Source organism: Protobothrops mucrosquamatus, unplaced genomic scaffold (genome assembly GCF_001527695.2).
Source record: "Protobothrops mucrosquamatus isolate PMUCROS unplaced genomic scaffold, P.Mucros_1.0 scaffold_69, whole genome shotgun sequence".
NCBI lineage: Eukaryota > Metazoa > Chordata > Lepidosauria > Squamata > Viperidae > Protobothrops > Protobothrops mucrosquamatus.
In genome coordinates, this window is record NW_015386145.1 from 828,354 (window position 1) to 843,168 (window position 14,815).

At 38.7% G+C, this 14,815-nt stretch overlaps 1 protein-coding gene across 1 annotated transcript in view; it reads left to right on the forward strand.

Moving 5' to 3' along the window:
- Positions 1–2,853: 2,853 nt before the first annotated feature.
- STK3 (serine/threonine kinase 3) overlaps positions 2,854–14,815 on the forward strand; it is a 69,283-nt gene continuing 57,321 nt past the window's right edge. The window contains exons 1-3 of the mRNA XM_029283636.1: positions 2,854–3,020; positions 8,276–8,356; positions 12,144–12,272. Of these exons, the coding sequence (XP_029139469.1) occupies positions 2,998–3,020; positions 8,276–8,356; positions 12,144–12,272 (233 nt within the window). The 5' untranslated portion in view covers positions 2,854–2,997. The remainder of the gene's footprint in view (positions 3,021–8,275; positions 8,357–12,143; positions 12,273–14,815) is intronic.

The window sequence follows — 14,815 nt, forward strand, 5'->3', positions numbered from 1 at the left end:
CTTATCTCCTTGACGTGAAAACCTGATGAAAAATTGGTTGTTCCGCTCCCCACTTGCAGATTTATGAAAGTGCTTGATTTCATGACAGGGCAACAATGCCTGGGAATCTGCTACAAGATGGCTAAATGGAAAAGCAGTTGATTGTACATTCTGAGTTAGCAGATGTGACACCTCAGGGTCAGATTGACTGGGAGCACTTTGGACAAGGTTCTGTTCCCAAGCTGCCTAAGGCAAAAATCACAAAATGTTGCCTTACTTATTTCAGCCATGTCAAGCGCTCAAACTCACTAGAAAAGGCAGTTATGCTCTGAATGGCTGGCAGTAAAAGGAAATGAGGCTGCCCAAAGCCCCTATGGCTAGGCACTATTTGAAGCCGACACTAGCCAGATCATAAGTAACTGAAAGAAGCCATACAAGATCAAAAAAATGTAGAGATATTTTAATCAAAGAAAGGGCTGTGCACATGATGAGAAACTCAGAAGCGGCCAAGATCAAAATCTAGGACAAAGATGATGTGTCTGTAGGATTGCTAAACAACCCTAGCCATCTCAACACGTGGAAAGCCAGGCCAGACATGTTTCACCACAGTATCAAATTAAACTACACCAATGCAACAAAAAGGCTTTAGTTGTAAATGTCATGGATAAGAATATTAGTGGAAGGCAGACTGTTTCTCTATAGCATATTAGAAAGCTCTTTATGTATCCATACCAATCTATTTAGATGTTCTCCATTTTTCTTTCTAGTGGGAATTGTTTGTATTTGCACCTTTAGTATCTTATTTCGTAGGGTTTCCCATCCCCTCTAGTTACACTTTTTCTTCAGAATTTCAAAATCTAGTATACAGACCTGACTGTTCTCTATTTTTCCTCACTTTGACATGAATTCAAGAATAACATGGGCACTTTTTCTGAAGATTCCATTTACCTTTATTCAACTGATTTCTTCTTGTTATAAGAAGTGGGTGCAGGATTGCAGATCCCACTGTTCCTTCTCCCACCTTCTGTGAAATCAAATCAGCAAAGAGAACATTAGATCTCCAACACTTCACCGAATTAGATTTGCAACATATGTCAAGGTAGTTAATTATCCCATTCTTATGAAACTTTCATGTTGCTCAAGTATTCTGATTGATGCAAGCAAAGAATTTTGATAGCTCTAATTAGAATAGAACGTGCCATTTGGTAGATTAATAAGAGTAACACATTTCTGTGTCATGCTTTAAAGGGAAATATCTGCACACTTAAAAAACAAGTGGATAGCCTATATTTTTATTCTGTGGCCTTCCTAAGAATGACCAGAGATTGTGCACAATCCTACTAACATTAGATCTGCTTAAAACCTGCTGTTGTAAGAACTGTCCTTTGCAGTTCCTCTCTACCACTGAATGTTCCAGATTGCTTGTCATGATACCTGCAGACATTCTGAAAACATTTAGCTGCACATACACTTAGGAATTTTTTCCTTTTGGGAGAGTAAATATATTGTTGTTGTCTGTCCAAACCTCAGGGAGAGTGAGTGAGAAGAGAGAAATATGGGATAAAACGGGTAGGTGTGTATGGGAGAAACAAAGTCCCTGAAACTAGGAAATAGATGAAAAGTTTAGCTCTGCAGTTTTGCTTAAAAGTTACAAATCTTCAAGGATCTGGTACATGACAACTTATTGTCAAGAATGAAACTTCGGCAACTACATGCCTCTTTGTTTCAACTTGCCGTTAGAGTAAGGGGGGGGAGGAGGTGATGCTTTAGAATGGGTTAGATGGAGAAATGAAACCTCTATGATTCCGCTGAAAACGTGAAAGCCTGAAACCTTTCCAAGGACACTGCAGCAGGTGTGGAGAGGAAGCAGACAGTTTCCATAACAGTGAAATTGTTTACATGGATAATGTGAGACGATGTGGGTTTGGCAGGAGAAATTACTGTTTAATTCTATGAACTGGTTGGTGTCTGGGAACTTCAGAGTTAGTTTTGCTTCAACATTACCATGCTGTGTATTAAATAAACAGTAAGATTTTCTGAAACAGAATGAACCTGGAGTTTTATTTGGATTCTTGAGCTGGATGTTGGCACTTATATTGTTGAAATATATTGTACGTACAGGTTTTCTTCAATATACTGGATCAAATCAAAAGGACTTGTGATTATGACACTGGTTTTGAACAACATTCTAGGTCAGTGGTTTTTTTTTCAGCCTCGGCAACTTTAAGCTGGATGAGAAATTCTGGGAGTTGAAATCCACACATATAAATTTGCCAAGATTGAGAAACATAGACCTAGGTTAAAATGTAGTTGGCTATTTTGAGTTCAGTGGGTTGTGTGAATGAATCTAGAGTTCTGGTTGAATTCAGGGAAGCATGGTTCAGTAAACCAAGGGTCACTATGTCGTGCAAACACGCCACTTACTCAGAAGTAATAAATACTACGCTGCAAGGGATTCAGTAGCTCATAGCGATAATTAAACACCCTAAACCTGCGCACACAAATAAAAACTACATAACCCAAGATGCATCCTTCTCCAAAAGCAACTCATTGGCGCGGCGCATGATGGGCAAAGAGGACCTTTCTCCTCCGCGTTCCGCCGCCCATGACGTCACACCAACTCCCTCGCCGGCCGCTATCGCATTGCACCATGCAGTTTCGCTCGGCCTGAAGCAACTTTCTTTTCCGTCTTCTCCGGAGTTCCGGCTGGCAGTTGGAAAGGCCAATGCGCGTTTTGGAGCCGCGCGTTCTCCGCCAATTGGAGGGCTGGAGGGGCGGTATTTCTAGAGTAGCCATCGAGCGTTCAGCTGAAGTGTTGGGAGTCCGGCGACGGCCCCCTGGGAGAGGAGGCGTGCTTGATTTTTAAAGGGCCAGTAGCGGAAGAAAGTTGCGGGCAGAGTTTCCCGAGGGGGGTGCTTCTTCGGGCTCCCTGATTGGTCCTTGTCCGGCCCCTTCAGGGTGGCAGCAGAGCACCGCGCCTTGGTGGGGCCGACCGTCTGGGGAGCCTCTGGCCGCAGAATGGAGCAGGCAGCGCCTAAAAGGTAACGGTCGCGGGACCTCCCTCGTTCCTGGGAGACCGAGGCGGCGGCGGCGAGGTTTATTTCGGGCGGAAGGAAAAAGGCCAGTGTAGGCCGCGTGCCCCGCAGCTCGCCGCTCCTGAGCGCCCGCCTCGAACCCTGGACTCCCCGTCGCCGGACAGGCCTGCCGGGTCGAGGTGTCCCTCGCCTTTGGTTCACCCCGCTGCGCTTGCCGTGTGCGTGTGTGTGTGTAGGTGCGTGAAGGGCGGCTCATCCCTCCTATTTCTGGATGGCACAGAAGCTAGGCTTTGTCCCAGCCTTTCTCAGCCTGATGCCTCCAACGGACTGGCTAGAGGAGATGGGAGTTGTAGTCCACTAGATTGGAAGGCATCGCTGGGAAGAAAGGCTGCTTTAAAGAAGGCTTCTTTAAAGAAGCCCATACGTAGCATTCTCGGGTTCATCTCTTGGTTCTCTTGCTCTCTACAACTCTACGAATAGAGCAGCGTTTCTCAACCTTGACCATTTTAAGGCATGTGGACTTCAACTCCCAGAATTCCACAGCCAGCAATGCTGGCTGTGGAATTCTGGGAGTTGAAGTCCACATGCCTTAACATTGTCAAGGTGGAGAAACACTGGAATGGAGTAATTCCTGCCTGCAAACGATCACGTGGACGTGTGAGACTCACTGCCTGCTTTCCTAGGGAAACACTGTAATCTACTCACTTATCATTCTTTAATCATTCACTTCTTGGTATGGCAGTATGATTATATTAATTATGTGCCATCAAGTCGTTTTGACTCCTAGTAACCACATAGGCAGATCTTCTCTGTGATAATTTATCCATAACCCATTCTGTCATGTCTCCCAATGGGGGCACCCATTCCCATTGCAATTGAATCCATCCACCTTGCTGCTGGTTGTCCTCTTCTCCCCCCCCCCCCCCCATCTTTCCCAGCACTACATCTTTCCAGAGAGCTGGATTTTTGCATAATGTGTCCCAAATAAGATCATTTGAGCCTGGTCCTTTGTGTGGCAGTAGAATTATATTATATGAAAGCTTCAACATGCTGTTAATATGTCCTTGGTGTATACTGTGTGGTGCTTAAGCCCACACAGAAATAAAGACTTCCCACATAACTGTGGTTCTGGTAGTAATGGAGCAGAAATCAATCTCTCATGAAGTTATATATAAGACCTCCCTGCTGATGCCTCACTGGGGCAGAGAATATGTCCCCAATGGTTCTCTGGTAAAGGGTCCGTAAGATTGGGACACTATACATCAGTGATGGCGAACCTTTTAGAGACCAAGTGCCCAAACTGCAACCCAAAACCCACTTATGCATCGTCGGGTGCCGGGTGGGTGTGGCCCATTGGGTGGGTGTGGCCCATTGGGTGAGTGTGGCCCATTGGGTGTGCGTGGCTGCGGTGATAACAGCAGACTGGGTGGGACTAAAAAGTTCAATCAATCAATTCCAACTTTGCAAGATATTCTTTTCCCGCGAGAAGTTGAAATTGACTGATTGATTGAACCTTTATTTTTTTGCACACGGCAGTGGAGGCCTAAAGTGAAAAGGTTTTATAAAACCCAGCTGGAGGCCTAGGACTGGGGCGATGGCGCGCGTGCCCACAGAGAGGGCTCTGAGTGCCGCCTCTGGCACCCGTGCCATAGGTTCGCCACCACTGCTATACATCCTCTTCACGACCTGGTTTTCTTGTTACCTCCTGGCTCCGTGGTATCTGAAGCAGAACATCCAGATTCATTCACAGTTTTGCTCCATACAGTATTAACCTTGTGAACGCTAAAGCTTCCTCCTGCCATTATATATTCAAGATGGACAGTGATTAATATTTATATGTTACTTATATTTAAAAGTGTGTCATGTATGTGTACACTTTGAGAGCAAGCAACTAAATTTCATTTTTAATGTGTGCCATTGTGCCCACAGTAAAAAAATGACAATAAAAGGTTATCTATCTATCTAAAATGACTGCAGAGAAGCATTTGACTCTGTCTTCATGATAGAGTATGAAAATGGAAGCTTGGGAAATTTCTTTGCATGTTGGTATTACCACAATGGGTTTTGAAAATATGTGTAAAATGGACAATGGCAGAAGACTACAGCTTATTTTTAAAGTCTGGTTTTGTTCATATTAAATTGTTACAATATAATTTACATAGGCTGTGGATGAGAAGTTGCTCAGTCATGAAATACTGAACTTTTGAATAAAGGAAACATATTTTTAGAAGCAGTATTCTATAAATGCATAAACATTGCATTTCCAAAATATTTTCAGAAAAAACAAAAGTATTTTAAATCATCTTTATTTTAATATCAATATATTGTCATCTTGAAAGGAGTAAGTCAGTGGTTGGAGATATATGTACATAGGGAGATTCAAAACTAATCCAGGTAGAACATGGGGTAAGTCATTAAAGATTAAGGTGTTTTATAATAAATAACAATGCCTATAAACATATAAACAATCTTCTGAAGGATAAGCTATTTATTTCTGTCATGGTGGGACGTAGGCTCTTGGATAGAATGACTGGTGGCACTTAAGAAAATAATTTATATATTGAGTTTCCATATTGCTATGCAACTACACTAAAAAGGAAATTGATATTAGTGGGTGTGCCTAATGTTTTTTTTATCCTGTGCTGCTTAGGTTAATGAGTATATTCAATCTTTAAGCTGGCTATGATTAAGCACCTACAGCTCTTTTTTTCCCTCTGTCATTTTAGATCTAGATTAAATTCCAATTTCCTCACTTCCAGAAACTGTCATCCTGTTTATTTTCCCTTCTGTAAATTATATGAGCCTTGACTATACTAGTTATTGGAACTTTCCTTTGGAATGTTTCTGATACAGCTTGTTTTTTACAGTTTGTTTTACAGTATGTTTTTCTGTTCTTGGTAAGAATTAAGGGCTTCTACCTTCAGTTGAGCCTTGTAGTTGAACAGCAGCATAGTTGGCCAGAAATTCCATGCAGATGAATGATTGAACTGTTGGAAGAAGGACTTCAAATACCAAGGAGATGCTAGAAATAAACTAAGACCATTTATTTGTATTCAACATAATGCTATAATACAGCTCTTTATTTTTTTCTATATTGGCCCTCAGTAATTTAATAGAATCTCTGTGGATTCTTTCTTAAGTTTTTCTTTTCCTGTCAACTGTACTGGTGTGCTTCTGAATGGAAGTTGCAGGATACCCAGTGTTAGTTTTATGATATGTGTGACCATATCAGGTATTTGTTGCTATTTAATTTGAGAAAAGATGAGATAACGAGCAAAATATGAGAATTTTTGACCCTAAAAATTAGATGCTGTTTTAGTACAGTAGGCTATATTCAGGCTTTGTATACTCAACATTGAAATCATACCCTTGTGCACATATACACTGCACTAAAAATAGGAATAACATTGTTAAACCTAAACCAAAGTAGCACATAAAGTATACTATTAGCATGAATCCACATAGCCATATATGGTATCTATCTTCTGAGCATATGAATATTCTGAAGAAAAAAAAAGGAAGTTCATGTACAGAGGCATTTTAGTTTCTTTTTTAAAAGCTGTTTTGTGGAATAAATGTGAACATTATCTTGGTTATAAATTGGAAAAAAGGTTTTTGTATAAAGTCTTACAACATATAAGCACAAATTAAGAACCAGCAGTCCTTGAAAGGCTGGAGACAATGAAGCAGTGATGAACTTTTGGGCTGAATGACTGTGGTCTAGTTTTATTTTGTCTTGATATTCTGCCAGCAACTGCATGACATTTTCAGGGACAGAGGGAATTGCTTTGTGATTAGTCTCTGGGCAGTTCACAGCAGCTGATCTGGGCTGATTGAGCTCTTGATTTGGACTTGTCAACTGATAACTGATTGATCCATGTCACAGGCATCCAAAGAAGTTGGTTCCTGATTGATTCCTCATCTTTAATGTATAGTGATTACTCCATAGATGTATTAACAAGTCAGATTTCTGCCTCATATGTCATAATAGTAGGACAAATCCAGACCACGTTGGTAAATCTAAGTACATCTGTCCAAATTTAAATTGGAGAGACATTAGTATAGCTTATTTTAAGGGGTGATTCAGAGACAGAGTATTTCTTCTAGTTCAGGGGCTCCCAACCTTTTCTATACCCCGCACCCCTAGAAGCTTCTGATATATTCTCGCACTCCTTACAAAAGTTTGAAATAACGGCAACAAATTATGCATATACACTATAATTCTGAAAACCCAAGTTTTCACACCTGGAATATCATCTCGCACCCCCGGTTGGAAACCCCTGTTCTAGTTCATGGATTTTATAATTTTATAATCTAAGAAACCAAACACCACTTTGTATAATTCTTGAAGTGTATCACATTGGTCTTAATTTATCCCTTTTATGTTTTGTGTTGTCTTGTGGTAAATAGTCTTATCAATCTTGGGCTACACTGCCTTGCGATTCATTTTGTCTTGTTTATGTAAGATCAAACAGCTTTTCAAAGCTCTCTGTAAGAGAGGTGTATGATTTGTAATAAATGACAAATACAAACTTTCAATGTTATGAATTATGATGTATTATAGTGGACTAATTTCTGTGTTAGAATTTGTAGCACATATGAAAAAGGATACCATTGAATTTTAGTTTAGTTTAGTGCTCCAATCCATGTGGGATACTGAGCAGCTTGCAGTATGATAGAGATGTTGATTAATAATATCAATGAGAAAGCAAAAAAGCCAAAGCAATAATGTCTTAGGGAACAAACAACAGCATTCCTGCCTATAACAGACATGTGCCCCTCATCTCTATTCCCAAGGCTCTCTGGAATAGCCAAGTTTGATGGCTTCCCAAAAAAACGAGTAAAGTAGCAGTCAATTGCAAAACTGTTGATTTGCTTTCCTTTTGTCCAAATTTTCTCTTCCCCAAGCTATGATTTGCTTGCTTGTATTATTTCCCCTTTGTGTGCTTAGTTGTCCATTAAAACTGCTTTCAAGTGGGAAATTGATTACTTCTGAATGGGATGCACTTGTGTTTAAGAATTGTAATTTTGACATTAACGTATTAACACCTCAATTTGTGTTTTGAGAATAATTATAGTTAAATAAAATAATAGAAGTTACCTTAGTCTTTTTTTTAGAAAGTATGTGGTGCATATTGAAACTCTTGCAGATTTCTATTTATTATAAAGAAAATAAAAGTGTATATTTAATAATTAAAGATGAAAGTAAATTGCAAATTACTAATTGTAGACTATTTCAAATGTTTTTATATTTTTATTAGCAAGCTTAAAAAGCTCAGTGAAGACAGCTTGACTAAACAGCCTGAAGAAGTATTTGATGTCTTGGAGAAGCTTGGTGAAGGGTATGTACAATTTTGTATGTGTAGAGATGTACGGATGGCTAGGGAAAATTAAAACATGTATCATGCAAACATGGTGGAAGATAGTGAGCTTGATCTTGAGTTGAAAAATCTTCCATATTTGGACTGGCTACATCCAGCTAGCCTAATGAGATTTGTGTATAGGTAGTCCTTGCTTAATTATGCTAATTGGAACCGGAAACTTTCATCATTAAGCAATGTGGTTGTAAGTCAAAACATCATATGATTGCGAGTATTTGTTAGTAGTTCTGACAGTTCTAGTTTTCATCATTAAGCAAGGATCTTACATGACTGCAACTTGCCACGTTTTGTCAGCTCGTCCCTTGACTTTGCTTGTCAGAAGTCGACAGAGAAGGTTGTAAATTGTAGTCATGTGATTAGGCGCTTCGGAGGTGGTAAGTACAAGGACTGATCTTAAGTACCATTTGTTCAGTTCTGTTGTAAGTTTGAATGGTCACTGAATGACCATATATATATATATATTCTAAGTTAACTAATATTTTCCACAGATCCAGTTATAATTGTGGGAAACCTACCATGCTGCTGTATTCCCTTGTTCATTGGATAAGCGCTCCAGAAGCATATAACTTTGAGGACTGCTTTCTCTCTCCCCATTTCAATATCTGTCTATCTTGCACCTACTATAGAAGAGAAAGATGGATGAAGACAGAGACAGTAGGATCCGTACCACCAGTTAAAACTGTGATAACACCAATCCCAATGGAGCCACTGCAGGGGACTTTTAAGCATTCTTTGCAATGACTAGGAAGGCATTTACAACGATTGCCGGAATATAAGTAATTGTGTGCTCACTGTGGTCAGCCTTTCCATGGGGTGAGCTGTGCCGTGTGAGCACTGGTTCTTTCAAAGGGAGAATTCCTGGCATTACCAATTTAAGATGGTTTGTCCAGTAGCCTTATTTTTCTTTACAATACATACTTTTCCCTTGGCTGATGTAGCTTATGTTTATTGATATATAGGGGATCATCAGACCACACTTTGAGAACTGTGTTAGATAAATGTTAATTCTGATTAACACTTTTTAATTAAAAAAAATGAAGAAAAATAATTAAGAAAAATAATTAACATTAAGTGAATTCTGGTATTGTGCAAGTGGAAATTTGTTTACATGATAATATTTTTTTTCCTTCCTTCCCTTTGAAGCCTCCTCCCCCTTAAAACCTGCTTTGAGGCCTGGAGGGATTTGGAGCATACGTGACAGTAGATGAAGCTGTGGCAAGAGAGGATATCATGCTATTATTATCAGCTGAAATTAGTTGTTTTTTTTTCTAGATAAGTTCTAGTTAAGTTCCCAAATGAATGAAATACTATTGAACTATTCTGCCTCAGATTACCTCCCATCGGCCGGTACGCTCCCACAGAGTGGGTCTCCTCAGGGTGCCGTCAGCCAGACAGTGCCGGCTGGCGACCCCCAGGGGGAGGGCCTTCTCGGTGGGAGCTCCCATCCTCTGGAACGAACTACCCCCAGAGATCCGGGTGATCCCGGATCTCCCTTCCTTCCGCCGCGCCCTTAAGACATGGCTATTTCAACTAGCAGGACTGGCCTAAGGGGTAATTTTTAGGGGGGTTTTAAATATAATTTTAAAATAACAAAGGCCAATCTAATATTTCCTTTTAATTATGTTTTAATGATAGTATTTTGGTATTTTTTGTATTTGTTTTTATCAGGCTGTTAGCCGCCCTGAGTCCGCAAGGAGAAGGGCGGGGTAAAAAATCCAATAAATAAATAAAATAAAATAAAATAAATAAACTTCTTTTTCCAGTTAATATGATATTAAAGTTTTTAAAAATCAGCTTTTTTTTGCAGCCTTTTGGAAAAGTTTTACTAATGAATAAAATAGCAATAGCACTTAGACTTATATACTGCTTCACAGTGCTTTACAGCCCTCTCTAAGCAGTTTACAGAGTCACCATAAGGCCCCCAACAATCTGGGTCCTCATTTTACCGACCTCAGAAGGACGGAAGGCTGAGTCAACCTTGAGCCAGTGAGATTTGAACTGCCAAACTGCCGGCAGCCTGACAGTCAGCAGAAGTAGCCTGCAGTACTGCATTCTAACCACTGCGCCACCACGGCTCATACAGAAAATATAAAGAAAGCTGCTGCAAAATCTTTATCTGAATATTCTTTCTGACGTGATATACTGAAATATTGATTTAATTTACCCCTGTTTAATGGATGTCAGCTACAGTAAACCAAATTCCATCTGGATATCCTCTTGAAATAATGAATAATTCTGTTGCACCTAAAGTAGTCCAGATGAGCAATCGCATCTACATTAACTTTACTGCATTCAGGGTGATTTAACATATGCAAAAAAATGTACATTGAACTAAAGTGAGTGATAAATATGAAAAAAATATGTTGAGGTTTGTTTATATAGTGACAATCACCTTGCAGACCAAATATATAGGGAAGAGAAAGGGAAAGACCAAACATCATGGTTGAAAGAAATTGATGAGGTCCTCCAAAAAAGAAGAGGTGAGAAGTTTAAAGAGTAAAAGGAATGAAGTAATATATGGACATAATGAGAGGAGAGGTGATTTGCAAGAGTAGAAAGACAGACAGGTATAGGAAATTGTATTGATTCAAACTAGATTTAGCTGTACACCCTGTTCTTTTTATGTCTTTATTTTTTTTAAGTTAAAAATTATATTCTCCTTTTCTGTGTTTAACATATCACCCTAAAACAGGGGTAGGCAAACTTGGCTCTTTTATGACTCGTGGACTTCAACTCCCAGAATTCCTGAGCCAGCATGGCTGGCTCAGGAATTCTGGGAGTTGAAGTCCACGAGTCATAAAAGAGCCAAGGTTGCCTACCCCTGCCCTAAAAGAATAGCACAGTGGGCAGATATTTACAAAAATGCATATATATTGGTGGAAAGTGTATACAAAAAGTCTAAAAGAAAGCTAAAACCTAAGAAAAAATGTGTGTACTCTTCACATCCTATTGATTTGCGTATTAGTTGTTTGATTGCTTATGTGCCATCAAGTCAGTGTCAACTCTTCGCGACTATATGCAGACAGCTCTCAACTTAAAACCATTTGTTTAGTGATTGTTTAAAGTTACAACGGAGCTGAAAAAAGTGACATGATTGTTTTTCACACTTATGATCACTGCAGTAGCCCTATGGTCATGTGATCAAAATTTGGGTGCCTGGCAACTGGCATGTATTTATGAAGGTTGCATTGTCCCAGGGTCATGTGATCACCATTTGTAACCTTCTCAGCTGGCTTCTGACAAGCATAGTCAATGTGGGGAATCTATTCTTAAGAGGGAGGCACTTTTCCAAAAACAGTAATTTTAATATGGTTGCTGGGAATGTATTGGGATATCCAGGCTCATTCTCCTAGCAATTCTCGGAAAAGTAATATCAAAGCTTTATAGATTCCTGGTTTCTTCCTGTCATTAGATTCCCCACTGGTTACTAAAAGAGGAGAGGCGTTATTTTCCATTGTTTTGCTGAACAGGAACTGACAGCAAAAATAAACAGGCAGTTAGTGCAAAATGAAAGTAATTAACAAATAAAGTATATGTACGGTTGTGTAACAATATACAATGGATAAGTAATGAAAAGCCATATTGAACTCTGATGGTGATGCAAGCTCATTTATTTTTCCTCTTGTACTACATAACTTTGGAGTGTATAAGCAGTAAATGTTTTTATTGCAAAAACTATTGGAATCAATGGCTTGAGTGGGCATGGTGATTTTATTAATAACGACATAAATTAATGTTTCCCTTTCAGGTCTTATGGCAGTGTATTTAAAGCTATTCATAAGGAATCTGGACAAGTTGTAGCAATTAAGCAAGTCCCTGTTGAATCAGATCTACAGGAAATAATTAAAGAAATTTCTATAATGCAACAATGTGACAGGTAAGGATCAATTTATAATGCAAATTCTGCCATTAAAAAAATTATTAGATAGTGATGTGTTAAAAATGCAAGCAGAGCCTAAAGGTCACTTGATTTTTTTTGATAAGATGGTGATAAAAATTTAGATGCTTTTTTTGCTTTTCCATTTTCTTACTTGCTGGCTATAGTTGAATGGATAAAATGAACTGATGAAGGATAACTGAAAACACAGCTGTTGCAATTTTTCTTGGTTTTATGAAAAGTTTTAAATGTTTAGTACTGGCAAATGTGATGCATATGATAAAGAATTATAGAATTCAAAGGGGCAATTTAGGTCTTTGAGACCAATTCACTGTTCAGTGCAAGAATACAGAATTAGAATATTTGTGTCAGATAGCTGCTTGAACACAGCCAGTTAAGGGAGACTATTACCTTCCTAGGTAATTGGTTCTATTTGTGTCCATCTTAAAATGTGCAACTTTTTACCGATCATTCTTAAAATCAGGTTAAAAAAAAAAAAGGTAAAGAAGTCCCTGCGCATTTTACTCTGCTAGTCGTGGCTGACTATAAAGGGTGGTGCTCATCTCCGTTTCAAGGCCATTGAGCCAGCGCTGTCCGAAAACATTTCCACAGTCACGTGGCCAGCATGATGTCATGGAGTGCTGTTATTTTCCTACCAAAGTGGTACCTGTTTATTTACCTTCCTACCAAAGTGGTACTCACATTTGCATGCTTTTGAACTGCTAGGTTGGCAGGAGCTCAGGCGCTCAGATCTCAAACCTGGGCTACCGGCTTTCTAGCCAACAAGCCCAGAGTCTTAACTATGTTGCCCCTTAAAATCAGGAGGAAGATAAATATTGAAATGAAATAACCAGTAAAAGAAATGTGTGTGCATAAATAAAAAAGCTGTTGTCTAATGAAATATACTATTATGTAAGGTGGGGCAGGAATGCCTATGAACTGACTTAATCAGGAGATAGGTGTATGCATGCTTGGGAATGATTTGGAAGACATTTTGGGGCTTCATGTGAGCACAGTATTTGCCTCTTCTACTTCTATCATTTTTTCAGACCACCATCTGTACCTGAAAACAAAGTGGCTGCTTTAAGAGTCATATTGATTTTAATGATTCCTTAAGGCATCTGCAACTTTTTACAGGGTCACATATAGCTTGAAAAATAATGGCCTGTTTTAATGGGTAAAAGAGATATTGTGCTTACACTTTTTACAAAACCATTTTTAAATGGGCAGAACTGTACCATTTAGTATGCTCCATATACAATGGCTCTCAATTTAATGTTATTTAACGGAAATGTTATTTATGTTCAGTGTGTTTATATCAGATTGGGAATTATACTGTAATTTTGGTAAATATGATTTTCAAATAAATGCTTAGATTTTTATTTATTAACTGAGACAAACTCTGAGGATAATAAAACAAAGAGAAAAAAGCCAATATATTAACATGCAGAAGTTTCTGACACCATAGCAGAGTTATTTGTGTAAGAGTAACATTGGAGCTTTGTAAATGGTTCTTCAGATAGATTGCAAAGGTAGACAATATACTACAAAGGATTAAGTGGGGTTTCTTTACATGCCAAAGTTGGCAGTGATTTATAGGTGATGAACAAAGATAAGGGTGTGCCCTTAGTAAAATATTGGTGGATTGCTCCCTTGTAAAATATTTGCAGGGAGAAAAAACTCTTTCTCTTTTGAGGTTTGTTTTATATCAGTAAAGATCTTTATGGACAAATTGCAAATGCTCAAAAACACACAGTAGTTAAAGTAAGACTAACAACCTGACTTAGAAAATTGGAAGAAAACTACTTGACTCTAAATTTTTAAATATCATATACTTCGGCAGTTCTTTAATCAGTCCTTTTATTGCAGGTTGTTAATTTTTAGGGTAAGGTTGTCAGAATTTGTTAGGGTGATGGTCCCAAAGTATTGTATCTTAGGAATAACACAGTTGTAAGGTGGAAGGTTTAAAGTCTACTATATATCTCTGATAAGAATGTTACAGTACTTTTATTTAGAGTTAGGTATTTTATTTAACAGTGTTGAGAAGTCATGATGGTATTAGTATGAGATAGTAGATGCACCTAATTTGGTAGTAAAAAAAAAAAAAAAACAGAGGTTCCCTCTAACCTGAAAGCTCCTAGGTTCAGGAATTTGCCATTATCCAGTATTTGTTGTCTGATTGCTTTAAACACTGGAGGGATGGACTCAACTTCTGTTGAGTTGGATTACAGTTTACCTAGCCAGAAACTGTTAAAGCTGATGAGCTGGTATTCTGCCGAGCTTCAGGAATGATTTGTTTTTTCCTAACTCTACTTGGAGATTGAAATAATGGTCTTAGGGCCCTCTGCATACAAAGCAGGTGTTTTTACTCAAGATAACTTGGTAGTCAAATAAATATTTTAGGGAGCATTTTGAACAAAGTCAATTAATTGTGAATTGTGGACAAACATGCACCTGGAACTCCCTTGCTGATTAGAAATTGGGAATGACAAAGGTATTAGTGTGATGGTTGAGGCAGTTGATCAGTAGTTGTGCTGGAAGCT